General features: G+C 28.7%; 1 protein-coding gene across 1 annotated transcript in view; it reads left to right on the forward strand.

Annotated features, from left to right (window-relative positions):
- LOC107166313 (long-chain fatty acid transport protein 4-like) overlaps positions 1-18,844 on the forward strand; it is a 49,032-nt gene extending 30,188 nt beyond the window's left edge. The window contains exons 3-12 of the mRNA XM_015514913.2: positions 3,985-4,138; positions 6,365-6,602; positions 11,523-11,748; positions 12,834-13,035; positions 15,452-15,644; positions 16,401-16,544; positions 17,323-17,527; positions 17,706-17,796; positions 17,866-18,019; positions 18,091-18,844. Coding sequence (XP_015370399.1) covers positions 3,985-4,138; positions 6,365-6,602; positions 11,523-11,748; positions 12,834-13,035; positions 15,452-15,644; positions 16,401-16,544; positions 17,323-17,527; positions 17,706-17,796; positions 17,866-18,019; positions 18,091-18,245 — 1,762 coding nt within the window. The 3' untranslated portion in view covers positions 18,246-18,844. The remainder of the gene's footprint in view (positions 1-3,984; positions 4,139-6,364; positions 6,603-11,522; positions 11,749-12,833; positions 13,036-15,451; positions 15,645-16,400; positions 16,545-17,322; positions 17,528-17,705; positions 17,797-17,865; positions 18,020-18,090) is intronic.
- Positions 18,845-23,499: the final 4,655 nt, after the last annotated feature.

Raw genomic sequence — 23,499 nt, forward strand, 5'->3', positions numbered from 1 at the left:
AATCACAATCGCTTATTTTATGCATAAAACGATCAGATTTTTATTCGTATTATCAACATACAATGTGCATTAAACTTGGTTTAGGGACTATATAAAATACTGTCATATTCCTGCTTCTATACAAATTAAATCAGTTCAACTGACGTCAGGAAAAATTTACTAGAAATTCTCATGTTATGGGCGTGCGCAGACCTGAATTTCGGGGGGGGGGGGGGGGTCCCTACAATTTTTTCGGGACTTTTTCTTAATTTGGGCGCTCTCTTAACAAGACATGCACATATTTTAATAAATTATAATGCACAAATAAGCATTACTTACGGTTTTTTATTTAATATTCTAATATAAAAATGATAAACTTATAATAACATGCACTTATGACTTAAATATAACCAAACTCATTTATAAACAAATTTACTTCAATATTAGAGGCCATTTCTTGTTCTGTGAAAAGTAAAATTAATGATTCCAGACAGTCTTGGGCCATGGTATTTCTTAATTTACTTTTTACAATATTTAATTTTGAAAATACCCGTTCACATGAACAACTAGTAACGGGTATAATGCTGAACATTTGTAGTATTTAAAAAAAACAATTAAAAATATTATATCTACCGGAATCTTTTAACCAATCCAGCCACAATGACACAGATTCATTAGTAGTTCCATTCTTGTCTGTCGAGTTCTTGAGAAGTTTGATTTCAGCAATTAAAGTGTCTGATGAAATTTTCGCAAACTTTTCCAACATGGTAGCTATTTCAGTAGTTAGGTATATTTTAATTTATAATATTTACAACAGCATTTATAAGGCAAATTGTATTTTGTTTAAATCTTAAATTTATTCCAGAAATAAGATCATCTAGTTATGGGTTACTTTTCATATAATGTCAGGTGGGCGCTACAGCCCCCTCAAACATTTTAGCCCTAGTTGCGCCACTGAACGCATTTAAAATGTTGAGGAAGTTAATAACAGTTTCTTTTTCTTCTTCTTCTTGATCGCTATTTCTGTTCATTAATTCAAACAATTCAACTGCCTGTATAAAATGCGTATAAACATTGATTTTAAATACTAATATACGTATAACGTAATCTTAGATCATATACTATGGATGTGGCTCTCGGCCACTCGGCCACTCGGTATATGGTTGTGTATTAGATTTGAAGCCAAAATGACTGAAAACGCTAGAGCCTTGGTTATTACTGCGCATGCGTAAATGACTAATAATAGTATATGATATTATGATCATATTATTTTTCGTGATAATTTATTAACCAATCAGAATTACGCGCATGCGCACAAACAGCGAGTCGGTGTTTTGGGTTATTCTGGCTTCAAGAATTAGCCCGATGGCTTCATCCATTGTATATGATCTTAGAACGTAATATACGGGATCTATAAATAGATAAAAAAAAAAAAATACCGGGTCTTGCGTCCGTTCTGATATTTAAATATTTAGTTATCACTTATCACTTATCAGTTTATTCATTTTATTAGTAATATTACGGTATAATATCATAGACCTTAAGCTATAATGGTCTATGAGTCTATGACGTATAATATGTGGTTAAATCACAGAATAGATTAAACTTACTATTAATCTATTGTGTGGATTTATCATTTATCAAGGGATTTATCTATTAAGTGATTCATGAGTTATCAATTATTATCGTAATCAATAACCACTACACACTTTTTAAAACACCAAGTCAAATGTGAATAAAAATTGTTAGTTTCATCCACGGCTTAAGATAGATTTATCTTAAACCGTGGTTTCGTTTATTATACCTACTATAGATTAAAAATTAGAAAATAAACAAAATGTTTCTTAAAACATTTCTGAAAAGAACGAAATAATTATAATATTTAGTACGTTCCTATTCCTTTAAAAAAGAATGAAATTAATTAATTCCTTCGTTCCTCGGAAATGGAATCCATTCCAGAAATCGTTCCTTAACAACACTGATGGAGTATAACACTATAATCATGTTGTGTTAGGGTTATTTATTTATCCAGTTTAAAATGGTTTTTTATTTAAAATTTTAGGTTTAGATACAAATAATATTTAAAATTTAGTGTCAGCTACTTATACCTACTACCTACTTATATTTATAAATTCTATATGACTCTCTTAAGAACACGAACACGAGAATAACATCTAATAATGGATAGTCCAATAAATTCGTCTTCTATCCATCAATCCATTATAAATTACTCTGCTGATTTTTAATTTTTCTGTGATTAATGCTTATGGTGGTATAAATACATAGATATAGGTACACATTATGTTTAACATATCCCTAAAAGGAGTATCCGCGTGGTGTATGATCATGTGACCTATGCAAGACTGCAAGAGACCAGGTTAGGTTAGGTTATCTAAGCAACAGATAAATCATTTTTAACAAACCTGTATAATATAGTAAAACCTCGATTGTCCGAACTAATATTGGAATCGCACATTCTCGCCTAATTCGAATACCCTAAAGTTTGAATATTGGAAATATAAAATAAAAAATATTTGAAATTATGTATCTATTATTTATTATTTTTATAATTAAATGTTATTATTTTATTATTTTAAATTCATTGTTGTTCATTTTTGTTTTGGACAAAAACGGACTCACCCCTAATAATAATCCAAAAGCGAGAGTTATGATAAATTCCATAAACCGGCCGGATACGAGTTTTCACGTTCGGATTAGAGAACGTTCGAATAATAGAGGTTTCGTATTACGGAGATTCGGATAATCAAAGTTTTATTGAAATATAACGTGTGGTTAAACACTTATTAATTTTTTTTCAATTTATTGGTTCACAAAAAAAAAAAAAAAAATTTGAACTGTTTAGTTCAAACACAATATTTATAAGCCAATGGGTTGCGGTAGTCACTATTGTTAATCTATAGAATTCGTCAAAATGAATGAACACAATAAAGCATCCGTGGTTTAAAATTAATAAGATTAAAAAAAAAAAAAAACACAACGTTTCTTTATTTGTACTCTTCAGGTCTACAGTATACCTGGTTTAAATACTTATCGTTATATTATTAGATAATAACGTAGGTATGTTGATAAATCACATTTTAACTACAAATTCAACACCGCCACCGCTTGTTTCTTTTTCTGTTAATTAAATCTATTTTTCGATTTTCATTAATGAACCAATATTAATTATTATTTTACATTCAAAAATCAATTTTTAATCTTTAAGCGTGTGTGTTTTATCATTCCAAAAATGATTAATGATAAAATTATCGCTCTTCCGCCAAACAAAATAATAAAATAAAAATAATTTCTAGCTACGGTACTGTTCGATCTCGTATGGTTTTGGATATATAATTTCAAAAACGTTATTCACATTTAAACTGATATATATGTATATTATAAATTTATACAGGCATACGTCGAATGATATTTCAATCACGTCTAATGATTTATTTTCCTATAAAACGAAATGCTTTTTTGACATTTTGATTAAGAGGACGTGATACCCGCATGTGTTGTCTCCGTCTTACAAATGCGTAACATGGTACATTTTTCGCTCAGCAGAACACGTGTAGCTCCGTTAATTTAAAAATTAGAGTGAACTGACCTCTTATAAAATTTAAAGGTAAGATTATTATCTAGACAACCTCATATGCTTTTTATTTTGTATCAAATTTAAAGCGAGTTATGAGTATTTTAAAATTGTGAATTTTTTGTGCATCTTAAAATACTCATAACTTCCTTTAAAATTTAAATATATTAAAAAGCATATGAGGTTGACTAGATAACAATCATACCTTTAAATTTTATAAGAGGTCAATTCACTCTAATTTTTAAGCAAACGGAGCTACACGTGTTCTGCTGAACGTAAAATTTACTCTATAATGCACTTGTAAGACAGAGACAACACATGCGGGTATCACGTCCTCTTAAACGATGATTTTAGCAATAACGTTAATATAATCTTAATTGTTTTTATTTATTTATTTATTTTTTTTTTTTTAGAGCGCTATTTCGTTATTACTATTTTTTGTACACTGCGAAGAAACTGGGCAAGAAAAACTGGACCGTTGCAGATGTATTCAAACACAAGGTTGTAAAGAATACTCCTCACAAAGTGTTGTTTGTGTTTGAAGACAAAGAATGGACTGCTCTGCAGGTTTGTGCAAAATTTTTCCTTCTCTAATATATAACCGTATAAGTATCGTACAAGCCTCAAAGAGGGTAGCAATTTTTTATGGTTATAAAGAACTAAAGAAGTATATAGTGGAATAAAACACTTGTCTAGCACATAAAATTAAAGGTTTAAAAAGGTTTAGGTACTCAGTTTATACACTATAAAAACATAACAAGTTATCTTGTGATAATTCATTGAATATTTTAATTTAATTTATTGTAGTTGTGCATTGTTCCGACAATATACACCACAGACAGTTATATTGTTATAAAACATGCAAGACACAATGTAAATATGAAAATTACTCTGGTTGCTGTAAACATTTTTAATGTAAAAAAGTCTGTGTTATTATTGTCCCGCAGATTTTAAGATCAAAATAATAAGAAGCGTTTAACGCTACATCTTTCATGAAATTAATTGACAAGAATCGATTGGTATCCTTTTGTCTGCTTAGTTCGGTTTTCTTCAAATTAATTAGTATGAATGTTATACTGCCTATTCAAAAAATAGTGATCAATGTTATCAGTGATGTATAAGGCCATAAGTGCCTAATTATAATTTATACTTCTCTCGAGTCTCCCTTATAATTGTGATGTGACTATAATAAAGATCAATACATTTATTATTTTTATTGTACATTCCATACCATCCTTTTACATGTTTCACATTTCAATGACATAATTTAGAAATATAATATATTATTTAAAAAAAGCTTATTTAAAGCAGTTATCTTTGTGAAATGCGAAATTTCTAATTCTCCATTACCTAAGTATTATTCTTGAACGATATAAGACCTTATGTGTAGTTAAAAGCGATTCTAATCTAAGAGATTAAAGAACTAAGTACAGACGTATGGGCAGATTCTTGTTTAATCTGACTAAAATTTGTTTTATCTACGCTAATTCGCAATTCTTTAGTTCTTTACATTCAATAATTTCGTCCTAAATCTGAAGAAAAATGTATAATAATAGTATAACTTTATTACATCACTTGAATTCGTATATATCTGTAAACAAGTTACAATTTGTATCCAGTGCGTGTTTTAATAAAAAACATGGTTTTATTTTTGAATTATTACAATAAATTTTTTGATAAAGTAATTGGCATCGAATTTTGTGTTACTCGAAACTTAACTATACCCAAAAAACTATAAAAATAGACTCTCTTTGGTCATGTAATTAATTTATATTAAAATCAAGGTTGTATATAATTACATTTTGCATTTTTTCTAGGTTTTATAATCGGTGTATAATAGTACTATAGCTTAAGAAATTAACAACCGTATTATTAAATAGTTCAAAGTTAATATTTGACTTCAATTTTTAAATCAAAACTATGCGATAACTATAATAACTTAAAATTAAATTAAAGTTTGTTTTATAATTTAAATTTTTAATGCATAAAGATAATATGTATAATGCACTCATTCCTTTAATGTTATATTAAATATACCTTCAACATACCTTAAACCGTTATAGTTTACTAACTACTAATACCACTTATATTATTCTAATATTATTGTGTCCATTGCAATTGATAATTAATATTGTAGAAATGTTACTCTTTCAAAAATCAACTAATATAAATACACTATATAGAAATCCACAAAATATAGAACTGTAGTATTTATTATCTTCATATTTTTTGGTTGAGTTTTCACATTTTTGAATGACAAAATTCCAAAGTAGAATATTTTTTGGAGTATTTCTACTAATATGATTACATTATACTAGATATATTACCATAGTTTTTTAATCATCTCATTTTAATCTTCGGGCCTACTGCCCATTTCACTGTCTAGCGACTCTAGCCTATACAGCTATATGGTATCTTTAAGTGAGACCATGCCTTGAATAAATACTGCGTGTAATTGTACATATTATTATTATTTTTTTATTATTATTAGTGGGTACTCGTGGTAACTTAGGTCATTGGGTGTGGGATGGTACGGTAGTGGTTATTTTTGTGTATTCGTTTGTTGGTTTGTAAGTTAGTTGGGTTATAGCACGTGTTTGTGTATATGTAGAAAGGATAAGTTGTTAAAAATCTCGGGTGGTCACCCATCCGGGGGCTAGCAACTGCGGCTAATAGACACGTACGCTCTGTGCGTTTCCGCAGATTGAGCGTACGACTGAACCTTACTAAGCCACTGCGCCTGCAAATATTATATTTATATCGTATTAACATGGTTAAAACGTTTTGGAACAGGTTGAAGAATACAGTAACAAAGTGGCCAATGTTATGTTGGACAGAGGTTTCAAGAAGGGCGATGTAGTTGGGCTGCTGATGGAAAACCGACCAGAGTTTGTGGGCATTTGGTTGGGCATGTCCAAAGTGGGTATTGTAAGCGCGTTGATCAACTACAACCAGAGAATGGTGTCGCTGGTCCACTCCATCAAAGTTGCCAACTGTACCAGTTTGATTTATGGGGCTGAATTGTCATCGAGTAAGAATATAGGCAACAGTTATTACGTTTACATGGTGATGTTAAAACAGTTTAAACGGATTATTGTATTTTTACTGATAAATAAATGAAATAAATTTCTTAAGTAAGAAAGCTATAGGTCCATCTACTTTAACCGTGCTTATAAACATATTTTTTTTATAATAGAACGTTGGAGCTCTTAAGTTAAACTAAAATCATTTCTATCGTTAAAAATAATAATTAATTTTCAAGATGTTATCTTTTTAGTCTTTCAAAGCTTTTTTATTAAATATTTTCTGTTTGGTAAAAATAGTATTATATGAAAAAATTATACAATAAATTTCTTTTATTATCTCGCCATTCAACTTGTTTGATTAGGTGCTCGTATTTACTATTTAGTGTAGGTAATAATGTTTTTTTTTATGTGTAAGTCTTCAGAAAATTAGCATGTGTTATGAATAATGACCATGCTAAAGAAAATATTATTAATGTTTTTGTTATATATTTATATATATGTATATAAATATATCTTTATACTATTGTTTTTATATTCAATTACATTATTAGATTCTGAGCGGAATGAGGAATGTATTGATTTTACTATGATGTGTTTTTTTTTGTCTGTCATCACGTTTTGGAGCAGTAAAAATGCTTCGATTTTCGACTTCAATACATTAATTATTAAAGTATTAATCAAAAGTAATTTTTTTTTTTAATAATCGGGATAAACAAACTAAATATTAAGGAAAAACGGGAATTTTTATGCACAATCAGTTTTCGACAAAATCTTTTTTAGATTCTGAACGAAGTGATAAATGTATTGATTTTACAATGATGTGTGTTTTTTTTTTAATGTTTGTTTTTGTGTCTGTAGAGCATAACTAGTCGAAATAATGCTTCAATTTCAAACTTTGGGGATGGTTTCCGATGTAAAAGTGAATATCCTTGGTGCATTATACAGGTGAAAAGTAAACATTTTCCAACAGTTTCCAAAAAAATTGAGAAAAACAAAAAAAAAATAACAGAAAAACGGGAATTTTTACGCAAAACCAGTTTTCGGCCAAATCGATATTTTTATATGGCTGTAACTCAAAAACTAATCACTATAAATACTTGAAATTTTCACCAAATGTTAATGTTAGTGATATCTATATACAGTTTAATTTTCAAAAATCTTCGACTTTTTTTGAGTTATTTATAGACCACTGAAAGTTTCGATTTTTTTGAGAATTTTTTTTTGAAGTGTCAGTAAAAAAATGTTGGACGACCAAAAAACTTGAAAATTTAATACATGGTTCCTTATGAGTTGTTCTTATTGTAGCTAAAAAAAAATTAAAAATCGTAAGTCACAATTTTTTTTAATAAGCGTTTAAAGTTCAAAATTTTACGAAATCTGTCGAAAACGCGAAAATTTGCAAGTAATTTTGAAGTTGAAAAATCATAAAATTTTTTGCGTTTATAACTAAGGATTAAAAATACAACACTAAGTTTTCCATAAGTTTTCCTTCAAGTAGCTATAGAGAAAACTCGAAGCATAATTATAGGAAAAATTTTAAATGCGTTTGAATTTTAAATTTTTACGAAATAGCGTAACGATAACGATTTATCCTCAAACGATTTTAAATATTTGTTATTATTCAAAAAGTATAAGTCGCAGATACTTGAAAATTTTATCAGTTATTTAGATTGGCATTTTCTTTACATGATTTAATTTTCAAAATATTTTGACTTTTTTTGAGATATTTATAGACGAATGAAATTTTTAATTTGTCTGAAATTCTTAATTTTTTTGGCCCTATCAAAATACTTGAAAATTTAATACAAAGTTCCTCATAAGTTATTCTTATAGTGATTAAAAAATTATAAGAATAAATAGGCACGATTTTTTTTTATTAGCATTTGAAGTTCAAATATTGACTTAATACGTAAAAATTACGGCAATTCAAATTATCTTAGATCGAAATTCATAAAAGTTTTTCTTTTTTATTCTAAGATTTGAGAATTTAATAAAAGGCTCATAATATATTTTTACAATAGCAGTTGAAAAATAAAATAAATGTATAGCCACAATTTTTTTTTACATGTATTCAAATTTTAAATTTGACAACATACGTAAAAATCACAAAAATTCGTAAATTATTTTATCCTAGAAATTCATAAAAAATTTTCCTTTTATACCTAAGATTTGAAAATTTAATACAAGGCTCCTTACAAGTTTTTCAATCTTTATCACAAAAAAAATGTCCACCGGAAATTCAAATTAAATTTTTATTAGCATTTGAATTTCAAATATTGACAAAAATTCGTCAAAACCATGAATATTTGCAAATTATTTTGTAGTTCAAAATTCATAATATTGTAATAGAAAATTTGAAGTGTCATTATAGGAAAAATGTTTTGAGCGTTTGAGTTTTAAATTTTTATGAAATCGCGTAATGATAACGATTTATCTTCAAACCAGGTATTCGTATATCATCTATGATAATATAAGGTATTATGAATTATGATAACTACACTAATTGATTAACCATGCCTTATGCAAAATGCGACTTAATTGAAAAATAAAATATTTGTTTCAAAACAGAATATATGACAATATTTAAATATAATATATCCTAGACTGACAAATCATCTCCGCTCATAATCGTTTTTCGTATACAATGATACCTATCATTGCATTCAAATTTAATCCCATCCATTACAGTAACCTACTGTACAGCAGAGCGACATCCACGACTTACCCGCTTTTTTTTTAATTTTAAACATATTTTAAAGGCAATCAATTTCAGATTAATAAATTACTGAAAATATATATTCGCTTTTACTTAAATCGTACAGTTGAATATATTATATGAAAATTCAACTACCTACGTATTTCGTATTTGTACAAATCATTTCAGGCAAACAGCCCGAACTTAAATAACTACCATTTATCAGGTTAGAAGTATTATTGTATAGTTTTTTTTATATAAATTACATTAATCAATACATCATTATTATACCTATGAATGTAATGAGATTTTTTATTGTCATGGGCTGTGAATCTTACCAATTTATTGTAATGTACCTCTGACTATTTTTTTTGTGTAACTTTAAAACAAATGATACATAGATACATGCAATTTTCACCGAATTTTTATATAAGTATATTCTATCCACCATGCAATTTTCAAAAATCCTTTCGACCCAAGTTGAACAATTTATAAGTATATGCAATCTTCGATAATAATAATTTTATTTTTTTAAATTTATATCGATAAAAATGTATTTGTTGGCTTGAAAATTTAATACAATAGGCATTTTATATATTTGATAAGATTTTCAAAATGTTTTGATTAGTTTTGAGCTGTTTACTGACATTTTAATTTCAAATATTTTTGGTTGGGTCAAAAAGCATCAAAATTTATATAAGGCTCCTAACACATTGTTACAACAGCAGTTGAAAAATATTAAAAATACATAGGCACGATTTTTTTTATAAGCATTTAAAGTTCAAATTTTTACTATATACGTAAAAATTACGGCAATGTTCAAATTATCTTAGATAGAAATTCATAAATATTTTCGTTTTAAATCTAACATTTGAAAATTGAATTCAAGATTCCTTATAAGTTTGTCTACTTTTATCATAAAAAACTTTCCTCCAGAAAGTCAAATTAAATATTAATAATAAGTAATGATAATCTATAATACATCCTAGATAGATAAACTGTCTCCGCTTAGAATTGTTTTTTGTATACAATGATACTCGTATAATATTATTGGATTCAAATTAAATTCCATCCATTACAGTAACCCACTTGTAACCTACTGTACAGCAGAGCGATATCCACTTTCCCGCTTTTTTCTTTTTTTCTTTATATTAAATATTTTGTTATATTCTTATTATAATTTACATTTTGAATAAATGGCTTCTTAATTTTTGGATTTAATAAACGAGAAATGTCCATTAAATTAATGATTTTGGTAACTAATTTAGAGATGAGAACTACCGATGAACATAATAAGGTTCCACACACACCATCAGACTATCGGTTGCAATAACTTTACATTATTAATATTTTCAAATAATGCCTAAGAATCATTAAGGTTTACACGTATATAATGTTCTAAATACAATAGAGATCACAGTAGTCTTTGCATTTTGAGCATTCTTGCTTTAAGTCCGTACGACGTAAACGTATAGTAAATAAGACAGTCGTTACAAACACTTTAGGTTTACTCTCTGATGTCTAAATATTGGATGAAAACATTTCATAAACAAACGGTTTTAAATGCGGTTCCCCGCAATTTCTTATGACATTATATATGATATACATACCTGTTGATTGAAATTTATAATAAAGTACTCAGAGAAAGTGTTTTTTAACTGTTTTATTGACTTAATTTAGCGTGTTTTGTTATTTTACCTTTTTAGCACTATATATTATATTTAAGGTTTTAGCTATATGCATTTGGTATATATTTTTGCAGTGCCGTTTTGCAAATTCATTCATGGCATATCTATTTCAACTATAAACATGACAAACGCATAAAAGAGATAAAAAGCAAGATGCTTTTAAATTCAATTTCATACTATCAGTGATTTTATTTTTGAGGAAAAAAATGTAAAAATGCTTTGAATTTATTAAATTTTTAAAAGCATGACTAATAAATATTAGCATAAGATTATTTTAAAATATGAGAATCTTCTCTTTACACTTAAATATTGTTTGGAAAATATTAATTAATTCACTAAATATTTCATTATATTTTTATTGTATATTTTACTATTTAATACCATATAATATAAAACCAAACCACAATTACATTATATTCTATAATCTACAATAGTTATTATAATAACTGTAGTGATGGCATATAGTCTCCAAATAAAAACTTCTTGATAGGACTTTTTTCAAATATTAAAATAAGATATATCTAATCTAATACTTTTTCCAGACATTGACGATATCAAAGGCGAACTGGACAACGATATTAAATTGTTTAAATTTTCGAGTACTACACCGCCCGTCAACGACGGTACCTACTTGAACCACTTTCTGGATAAAGCGTCTCCGTCCGCGCCAAACCCGCCAGAAAAACCGGGTTACAACGACAAATTGTTGTACATTTACACTTCCGGTACCACCGGTTACCCGAAAGCAGCCATCATAACCAACGTCAGGTAATGACATTTCTGCAATTTGCTTTAGGTAAACAGACAATAAACAAACATTTGACCCACCCACCAATTTATTGATAAAAAAACTACCTTTCTTTCATATACCGTATGTTCAATTTTAAAGGTAACAGGAAATATTTCGAAACGCAACACTTGGAGTTTGATTTGGGTTTTTTTCACTGTTTACAGGATACATAAATACATCTGTTTTTTATAAATTCTAATTTTTAACTATTTCTATCGGCGCATGCGCAGTAAAATAAAATTTTCTTAATAGGAACCATTAATTTTGAGACTGGATTTAGATTGCTTTATTTTTTTATGAGAAGCATTGATATTTATAGTTTTTGAAATCTTCAAAATTGAAATTTTTATATAATTCAATTTATTTTTCTAAGAAGATGGGGCTCCAACCCATAATGCTATAGTTGTTCGAGTTTCGAGAATACCTTAACCAAACTTTTGGCCATAAATGGATGGGGAAATATGGCCCTGTACCCCTAAATAATCTGACATAACACCATTGGACTATTTTTTATAGGGACATTTAAAAACAGTTCAGAACTTTCGACTGTCCTAAAAATTTCAATTTTATTAAAAACCTATAAATATCAATTCCTCGGAAAAAATAAAATAATTCAGATTCAGTCCCAAAAATAGTGGTTCCTATTTATGAAATTTTTATATTTCAGCACATGCGCTGATATAAATATTTAAAAATTAGAATTTATCAAAAACAGATGTATTTTTATTTTATGTAGGCTGTAAATAAAACCTCAAATCAAACTCCAAGTGATTGGTTTTGGTCGATTGGAACTCAAACATAAGATAGTGTATTTCAAATTCCTCATTAGTTTAATTTTCATAGTAGTTTTCAATAAAATAAAATCAAAAAAAGTACCTCTAGCTTCTAAAAAAGTCGATATTCTAAAAAATCAACTAGAACAAAAATAAAATAATTAACAGTTTTAATTTTTTTTTTTTTATCTACTCAAATTGAATTTTACCGAGTATTTGACTTACTCATTATACATAATATATAATATTTACCCATACAAATTCTAAAGTTTCTAAACTGGTTGTTTTAGATATATTTTCATCGCCGGTGCTTATGCGTATCAAGTGGGACTTAAGTACAGTGATCGATTTTACACACCAATGCCGCTGTACCACACCGCTGCCGGTATAATGTGTATCGGCCAATCGCTTCTTTACGGCTGTACCACAGTCATACGAAAAAAGTTTTCCGCTTCTGGGTACTTCCAAGACATTTCCAAGTACAACTGTACCGTAAGTCATCGTTTAGCACGATTTATAAAATATATATTATTATGTATTAGCATCGATTGTATACAATATAATATACTAAAAGGTATAAGGCAGAAGTTCCCAAACTTTTCCTACTCGAGGCGGCCTTTTAGAACTGAAGTTTGCTCATTACGACCTTTGTAAATAAAATAGTTAAAATAACAAACATGCATAATTTTCAATAGATAATATGGAAATATTAATTTAAATAATTATACACTGAAATATTTAATTTTAATTTTATTAGGTAAAGTAAATTAGACATAGTTGATTTGTAGAAAACAATTAAATAAAAATCGATCCATAATAATTAAACACAGAACAAAGTCACAACTTAAAGAAAATCACAGAACTTACTAAATATATATTCTTAAGAAACTTGAACAAAATATTATAACACACCGAGACTGATACCGGAGTATAGGTAATAAATACTAAATAGGTACTAAAGCAGAAACGAATTTCACCAGACAGTAAACAGTCGTTTATCATCATCAAATACAATAATTGATTAGTATAGTAATAATAGCTTATTTTAGGAATCAAGATAATGGTAATAAAAATGATCGTGTTCGTCATCGTAAAATATCGTTGTTTATTTTTAGACCAGATAACATAGTTGGTAGCGATGCACAGCCGCGGCTCCCCTGACAACACACCACGGCGCACAGTTTAGGAACTTCTGGTATAAGGTGTCTAGGTATCATGTTAGTCTCTGGCCTCTGCCAATGATGTTTTTTTAAATATATATGTTTGAAAAATATTACCTAACTACCTATACCTACTATAATAATTTGAAATTCATAAAGTCTTATTTTGTTGGTTTACTTAATCTCGAAACAATAATATATTTTGTGGCAGGTGTGAGACTAAAATTGTCGTCCCGCACGAGCCACGCATACTATTTTTTGTCATGCTTGTGAGTATCTTTTGCAACAACCAAACAACCAGACTATATTTTACGAAAATCATTTCACGGAAATTATTATGTTATTTTTATTTTTGGTATAACAACCATTAGCAGATTGATGAACTTTTAGTAACATTCAACGCTCTTATATGCGGAAGTATGGTCTTATTTAAGATCGTGTATAGCAGGCATGTCAAACACGCGGCCCTCAACTCAATTTTTTGTGGCCGGTGGAATAAAATATTTATGTCGTATTGTCGTTACACAACTTTCTTCGATTCCAGAGAATGATTTATTTAGTATAAAATATTATACTGCCTTCTTTATTTCATCTTAATTTAAATAAATAAAATATGTTTAAATGATCACGTTTCATGCAAGAAGGTTATAATATGAATATAAGATGTAATCAAAAGTTAATATTTTGTAAGGACCGTTGTATAGCTTTCAGCGACTAATTGTGCATATGTGATACACTGTGTATACATTTAGCACTGTTTGGGGATTTCCTTTTTACCGCTCGGTACTTTGGGGGTTCTTACTTTACCACCCCTTGGAAAAAGGTCACTTTCCAACGTTTCAACTGTCACCAGGGGCGGTGGTAAACTCTCCCGATTGTATGGTAAAGTCTCCCGATTTTTAAAACTAGTAAACTCTCCCAATGGTAAACTCTTCCGGGTAAATATTATGTTTACCTGAAAGAAATGTGCAAACTCTCCCGAGTTATTTTAAATGTTATTGCTACTTTATGAATTTGCTACACTGCAGAGATTGTGATTATAATTTTTATTATGAATTGTATTACCGTATTTAATCTGTGTTTATCTTGTGTTAACCTGTATTTGTCATTTAAATATTTAATTACGGTTAGAGTATTTTTAATTTAAATATTTAAAACGATATCAACTATAATGGCTCAACCAATTCTAACTGTGTAAAATGAATAATACCCCATGCTCCCCAGCTAGCTTAGTAGTACTGAAGTAGACCCGGGAGAGTTTACATGTTCCCGTCAGGTAGTATTGGACTAAACCCGGGAGAGTTTACATGCCATTAAAATCGGGAGAGTTTACAATCGCCCGTCACCAGAAACTTCACTTTCAGTGTAGGCGTGACCAACAAACATCTGTTTCCTAGTTGCTGGTTTATAAAAACCCTGGACACTTAGTGTTCGTTTGTGTGAATAATTTAAAAGTTTAATTTCTAGTTTATCCGTTAATTTAATAAAAAAATAGTGGTTATCCTTGAATGTATAGTGTATGTTGTGGTAAAGTTCTAACCACACTAAGAGTAGACTACATTTTATTTACAAATTAAAATACATTTTTACATATATTTTATATAGAATTGTGGTGAAATGAATAATATATTTTGAGTGTAGTTAAAAAAAAACTTTTTGGTTTATATTTATTAAGTTACAAATATTTTTTTAATACCGCTCCATATGTAGGTACTTACCTATTTTAATTATGTTCGTATACATTGCAGGCAGCTCAGTACATCGGTGAAATGTGTCGCTATATTTTGGCCACTCCGCCTAAAGCTGATGATACAAACCACAAGTTGAGAATCATATTCGGAAATGGTCTAAAACCCCAGATATGGAAAGAATTCGTGTCTAGATTTAACGTACCGCGAGTCGCAGAGTTCTACGGATCAACGGAGGGAAACGCAAACATTGGTAAACTCATTTAATAATCTTTAACTTCTGTGAAAATACTCTGTTAAGGTTGGAGACAGTCTCCGGGAGACTTACAATGCATAAAAAAAAAATTATATATCTTATCAAAATTGTTATAATATCGTAAAATGTTGTGAATATTTTTTTGGTGTACATTTATTTAAGCTGTACGTAGGTGTAAATGTTTTTAATGATAAAAAAAAAAAAAAATATAACAGCCAATATAGTTGTACTAATTGGTTATACATAAAGGTAGGTACTTAAAAATTATAACTAACAATTACCACAAGTATCACCGAAGTATACGTACCTCAGATCTACATTATATACTCATGCATGCTTCCCTTCTATGACTTATAATCAAAAATTTTGAAACTATTCAATACCTTAATCGAAACTATAATGATTTGAATTTTAAAGTATTGACTTAAATTAGGTTAATAGATGTTCATTTTTAAAGATTTCGAAATTATCGACTAGTTAGAATACCATTGCTCTAGTCGATTGTTTGTAGGTTAGGGTCAGGTAGTTTATGTTATGTTTATCATATGAGGCTATATTTGAATAATAAACATAACAATAAAAACATTGTATTTATTTTACGCTCTAAACAATTTTGAACGATTTACGATAGTATTTTCGGACAATTTATTCCAACCGTTTACGTGTTTCCCACTTTTCAGCACCACTGCTGCCATTTTTGTGGATGTGTTTATGTAATTATATTATATTGCATATTATTTTCTTTGTCCGCAGCCAATACAGACAACACATTCGGAGCTATTGGCTTCGTATCCAGACTGATACCCAGCATATATCCAATATCGATTATACGGGTAAACCCAGAGACGTGTGAACCCATCCGAAATGCTGACGGACTTTGCACTCGTTGCAACCCAGGTACGAACGAATCGGATGGAGATCAGCTGCTTGAGAAAGTAGACCAGCTCATCTGTTTTCATATAGTCATTTATTTTTATTTTTATTTGTGTAACACTAAACTACATTAAACTTCTTACCATACATTTACATAATATGTGAATTTTAAAAATCCACTATTCGTCTCGGTCAAATGTCATATTTTTCAACAATTTGTTTTCAAAAAGTTTGAACTTTGAAGCGGGTATACCCTTAACAGTCTACATCCCGTACTGAATAATATTTTTTAAATCATTTCATAATTTTCTTTTTATTAACATTCCAATTTTTTATGACGTATAATCTGGAAAAGGTTACTTCTTTTCAAAATGTTGATATACTCATATTTAAATATTGAATATTAATCAAATTAATTTTTAAAAACGATAGGAAGCTAAGCCTTTAAGTTTTAGATAGGATATTTGTGGTCCACTTACATGTTTACATATATAAATAAGTTTGTACAAATATAAAAAATAGATAAATAAATCTTTTCAAAATTCGATACTCAAGCGTAAAACATAATATTCTGCTCATTCATATAAAATGTATAATAAAGGCTGAAATTTAACGACCAAACAATCGTAATAATAATCGGATTTTTGTTAAAAATGTACCTACAGTTATGTGACCCACACCATATTAGTTTAAAACACAACAATGTTCCAAAATACGATTGAGATGTGTTTTGTCCAGCAAATTGTTCTATTGCGTACAATATACGATCATTGGTATAATACAAATAGTGCAATTGTTTCAGGTGAACCGGGTGTGATTGTTGGAAAAATTATCTCGACCAACCCATCTAGACAGTTTTTGGGCTACGTCAACAACGAGGAGTCTAAGAAGAAAATTGTGCGTGACGTGTTCGATAAGGGAGACGCTGCCTTTCTATCTGGTGATTTGCTCGTTTCGGACGAATGGGGTTACCTGTACTTCAAAGATAGAACCGGGGACACATTCAGGTAAATACATACGGCCAGTACAGACACAGGAAACGTTTTTGGCAGTTTTTTGTCCGTTTACCTAAATTGAATAATGAATGAATGAATGAATAATGTAACTACTTAAGCTAATTTAGTTTGATGAAAAGAAATTTAAAAAAAATATAAAATAATTAATTTGATTTGTTTATTGTTGCAGATGGAAAGGTGAAAATGTATCTACTGCTGAAGTCGAAGGAGTTGTTAGTAATATTGCCGGTTATCGTGATTGTGTTGTTTATGGAGTAGAGGTATTTAAAGTTTAACATGATAAGTAATAATTTTTATGAATTCGTTATTTTCATATTATTTTTAACCAGGTGCCTAATTCTGAGGGTCGTGCTGGTATGGCTGCTATTGTGGATAAGGATAATACTTTGGATGTATCCACTTTATCAGATGGATTACAAAAAGCTCTGCCAAGCTATGCACGGCCATTGTTCATTAGAAAACTCAATGAAGTTGAAATGACTGGTAAATTATTATTTTGCTCAGCATCAATTGACCAAAAATAAGTACTGAATTTATATGTATTGCTGTTTCAGGTACATATAAATTGAAAAAATTAGACTTACAAAAAGATGGATATGATATTGACCGGATTAAGGATCAAGTGTATTACTGCAATAGCAAGGGCATTTATCAAGAATTGACTATCGAAGCATACACAGATATTATATCAGGAAAAATAAGATTGTAAAAATAGTTGGAATAGTAGGTATAGGTTATGTTTTATATTTATTGTCTTATTACAAGTTTTTATCTTGCCAATTTAATGACTATAAATGTACATTAATAATAGTATTTATATTAATATATATTATAACTAATTTATATTAGTATTGTAAACTATCACAAAAATGTATATTTTAATTTAATTTTGCTATTCAGTTTTGCTCAAGATGTCGTTACTTAAAATATTATTAATGTTTTAAATATTGTATTATTTTTTTTTAAGTATAAAAACTATTAATTGTTTAACATTGTTATTATTATTATTATTATATATATTGTGTAGGTGCCTTTTAATTTATATTATCTTACTGCATTGTAAGAGTACATTAATTATCTATAGGTCACGATATTTATTTACATTAAATGATTAATATCCTTTAATAGAAAACAATTTTTGTGATTACTATAAATATTATTATTTAATATTTACCTATATTGTTTGTTTTTGATAAAGACTAGAGCCCGGATTTATATGCATCTAAAAAGTGTCAAATATGATGCAAAAGATGCAAAGAAAAATTGGCTAAATATGAAATTATATGCATTATGTTAAACTTTATAAAATGAGTTTATTTTTAAAAAACCGCAACACACTTTTACACTAAAGAAAATTCTAAATATTTTATCAAAAAAAAAAAATTCTAAATATCCATTGCTATGTTTTAAATCAATCTAAAACTTTTAGGAAACTTAAAAATGAGAATACAAATAAAAAAAAAAACTAAAATTCTCTATAAATATTTTAGAACATTTAAAATAACTCTAAAAAAATAATAGAAAATTAAAAAAAAATAATTCAGTTAGAATTGATTTATACGTAATAAACGACCTTTCCACATCCACCGAAGTTATCGATGTAAACTTCATACATGAATACATAGAAGGAGTGAAGTTTGGTGGCATGATACTGTTTTCTTTCTCTGACAAAATCGCTGTTATCTGCTTCGCGATTTGGAATCCAAAATTTTTTTAAATTAAATAATACAATTCGTCTTGAATTATTTTTCCTTTTTTTTTTTCGTAATTTTCCTATCGCCAAAATTACATTATTTACAATTTGAGTAGAATCAGACAAAGTTAAACTAGAAATGTTTAATACTTTTCACTAGTATCAAAAAATGAGATTGATAAGGTCACTTTTAACAGTATGGAAACTTATCATATTAATACATTTTTCTTTTTGTATACTAACAACATTTTTATCTTCGAATTTCTGTAAAATTATTTTAAGATCAGCAAAATGATCTGCACAAAAATTAGCTGTTTCAATTCATGTCCCCCATCTGGTTCGTACTGGTTCTGGCGGCAAAGGCATTAAGACACTGGGCATTATTTATTTTTATACATCTACTCTCTGCAGAGGTGCTTTAAGAAATACTTTTTTAAAATTACTTACCAAAGTATTTACATTGGGATACATTTCTCTTACTTTTTCTGCTACACGCTGGATCATGTGAGCAAGACATGAAAAGTGTATTATATTAGGAAAAAATACGTTTTTAGTGTTTTACCAGCTTTGATCATATATGGCGCTGCATCGGAATTTTTGCATGAAATTAAAAATGGTTTACTAGGATTTTATTCATTTAACACACCAACTAATAGGTTTGCAATATAACTACCGTTAATATCTGTAGTTTCATCAACGACTAAATATAAATACGAGTCCCCAATTTTTTCTCTAATTTTTTCAATTGTTTTTACGTACCATGGATGTAAGAAATACTTTCGTAAACTATACATCAGGAATGTATTTTTGTATAATTTTGTAAAAAATCGTGGAAGACTGGATTTTGTAGCTTATCCCAAGGTATATTTGCAGCTACGAGGCTCAAACACAGATCTTCATTAAAACTTGATGTTTTTGGTTTGGTTTCATCTTCAAAAATATTTGTTTACTGTTAGAACGTTTTTTCAAACATTTCAAATGAAATTCTGTGGTTACATGTTGCGTTATTTGAATTGTTTTGTTACAACACACCTGGCGATCACAAACTTGACAATAAACTACTAATCCACTAGTGGTAAACACAGTTTTGTCACGATTGTAAGGCTCAACCCATTGAGTTATGGATGAACCCAAATTAGACTTAGTTTTTGGCATATTGTCTATTTTTTTCAAACGGGGGCTAAACAAACACTACCGCGGACAAATTGCTATCATGCCGGGTGGTGGCTATTATTAGGTACCGGTCGGCATGGCAGCCGATAATTTTTGACGGCTAGTGTATTGGAATTTAACTAAATAAGATTTATAAATAGAGCTTATATAACGATACGCAAATACACAATGTGATTATTTATAAGATGTTATCGACATAGTAAGCTGAGACGCCAGTGTATGTTTATTAATAGCAAATTTATTAAGAACCCATTAAATATTCATGTTATATACATTTATTAACAAATATGTAGTAACTCTCAAAATATGCAGTATTTGGAGTTTAAATTCGGTGTGAAATGAACCGTGGATATTTTAAACCCCTATAGACGTGAATACACTTAGTATAAACATGCAAATGCATATAAATCCGGGCTTAAAATTAATGACTAATGGCATTTAAAAAAATAAGTGATCAATACTCTAAATGACTTTATTGAGTAAAATGGTTAAATGATAATAACTGCATTTAAAAAAAGTTTTAGTAAATAAAAAACAAAAAAAGTTCACAAAGTAGAATAAAATGTATAAGAGGATGTTAGTGCACTATTTATTTCCTCTCTCGTGCCCATAGACAAAACGCATTTACGTAAAATCATTTTTTTTTTTTTTTTTTTGAATAACCTTAAAATAAAATCACCTATTATATACTAATGGTGAATAATATTTTTTGAGAGAGTGAGTTATTCATTAGTCTAAATGTTGTCTCAAAATAATCTAAACATAATATTAATATCCAAAATGTATTCTTTATTTTTAAAGTCGTACCTATACTAAGTATCTAAATTAAATAAGAATCAAATAAAATTAATATTTCTTAACCTCAAAAAGACAAAAATAAGGTTCCTCGTAATCATAAAAAGCGACGGGGTTGCAGGCTGCAACTTGCAGCTTAACAGAGTAATACTTAGGTAACTCATATTACATGACGTATATTTCAACGATGTCAGTGTGTGAGTTGTGAATGATTCTTAGTGTGTGTAATTCATTATTCATCGTTTGTGCCAATATTGCGTTGTCGTATCACTTCCTACCTATCGGCTGTAATATATTATGGGTACTCACAGAACTTCTATGATAATAACCAAAATAAATGTTTATTCATATTTTATCTCTCTGTATTTAATTTACCCCACCGGTTTACCGTACACTTTTAAATGACTATTATTATGTTTCAATATAATACTAATTATATATTTAAATATTTAAACACAAAAGAAAAAAATATTTACATTTCAATTACATTTTTAAATGATAGACTTATGTCAATTAGGTACGTGCAAAGCGTTTGTGTTATTTTTTATTAATACTCACTATTCTTGGCATAGCCGATCATACAGGTGTAGCATCTGCAGCTGAAATTTCAACCACCATGTTTTTTTTTATTGGTTGTCAATACAATATTGTAATGACTTAAAATTATAATAATTTTTATAAATAATTACTTGTTGTAAACAAAATAAATAAAAATGAAAATGCTGTGTAATGAAATTGAAAGAAGTTTGTATGATATATACATAATATGTGTGTAGTATGGAAATGTAAGTGTTAAAGTATCAAGTAAATAAATGTACTATGACTGAAGTAAGTTCCTGGGATCGCCTACCTATGATTCTCGGCTCTCTTATGTCACAAAAATGCATAGTTTTAAATGGTGCAATCAATTTATTATTTCATAATTAATAATTAGTATAATATTAACTTATTTTTTAAGTAAATAATTTAAAAAGTAATATTAAAAATCATCCCTGATTGGCAACCCATGATCATATTATCTCGAATCAATTAATTCTAATATCATACTATTCATATACAATGACGATAATTGGAGCTCCATAGATTTTATCCAATACCCAAAAATTATCATCTCTCAATATTTTTTTCGAATAAAATACATGTTATTTGAGAAAATAATTATTAATTTAATGCATAAAAGATGTATGTAGAAACTATAAATTTTATTTATCTTTTGGAGTCCATGTACAAAAATAACAATAATCTCTTCATGAAATATATACCTAAGCACCCTGAGTTTGATAATAATTATCATTTGTTTTTAAATATAATTCATTATTTTCCAATACACAACATTTAATTATTTTGTTTTCTGTTGCTTATTTTGGAGATACATTTTTAGCACTAGAAGGATATCTTATTTACACTAATCTATCATTTTCAATAAGTCTATCGGGAGAGGCAGCAAAGTAGAATTAGTTACAATCTTATATCTATAATAAAATAATTTAAATAATAAATGTGCTAATTTAATTAGCTGATTGCTCTTTTCATCACATTATTGGTTAATTATTATTAGTTCATTGGAAGCCTGGGATCTAGAGATGTGAGTGGTGTAAATGTACCGTCAATTTTACCAATTTTTTTTATCGGTAAATTATTATTTACCAAGACAAAATGTTGTATGACCCCTCTAATCAAATGAAATCAAAAATATTATATATATATATTGTTAAAAGGTTTTGCATCCGTTACTGTGCAAAAATAATTGAGTAAAAAAAATAGTAAATACAAATAAATATTAATCATTGCTTCAAACATCAAACATCAAAGTGAGTATAACGTTTGTCGGGTGAGCTCCGAGGTAGACGCTAACCATGTGTTCAAAAAATCGTATAACCTACCCAACCCTTTCACCTACCGACTTGAAACCTCCACAGCTCGTTACTAAGCTACCATTCCTGTGAATTTGGTGAGCGTGACGTTAATATCAGGGCTCAGGGATCTAATTGTGTATTTTTGGTCTATCGTGGGACCCACCCGACAAATGCAATACTCCCTTCGAAAAAATGTATAACGCTCCCGGTAGTCATTGCTCTGCAATACGAAACCACCCCTTGATTCAGTTGTAGCGTGTTGGGACGAAATGATTAATTTGAAGTGGTGACTGGCGTGAAGGTGCTTGCACTGGCTCTGGTGGCTCACTTCTGCTTTTGGTCTATTCGGAGCTCATCTATATAGTCCTACTCCCAGCGTTTCTTCTCCTTTCAATAAGATAAGCATGTGCAAATGCGTACGCGCACATCTCCAGGATACTGTGGCA

Source organism: Diuraphis noxia, unplaced genomic scaffold, assembly GCF_037042655.1.
Source record: "Diuraphis noxia isolate RWA-SAM2 unplaced genomic scaffold, SU_Dnox_SAM2 contig0001, whole genome shotgun sequence".
NCBI lineage: Eukaryota > Metazoa > Arthropoda > Insecta > Hemiptera > Aphididae > Diuraphis > Diuraphis noxia.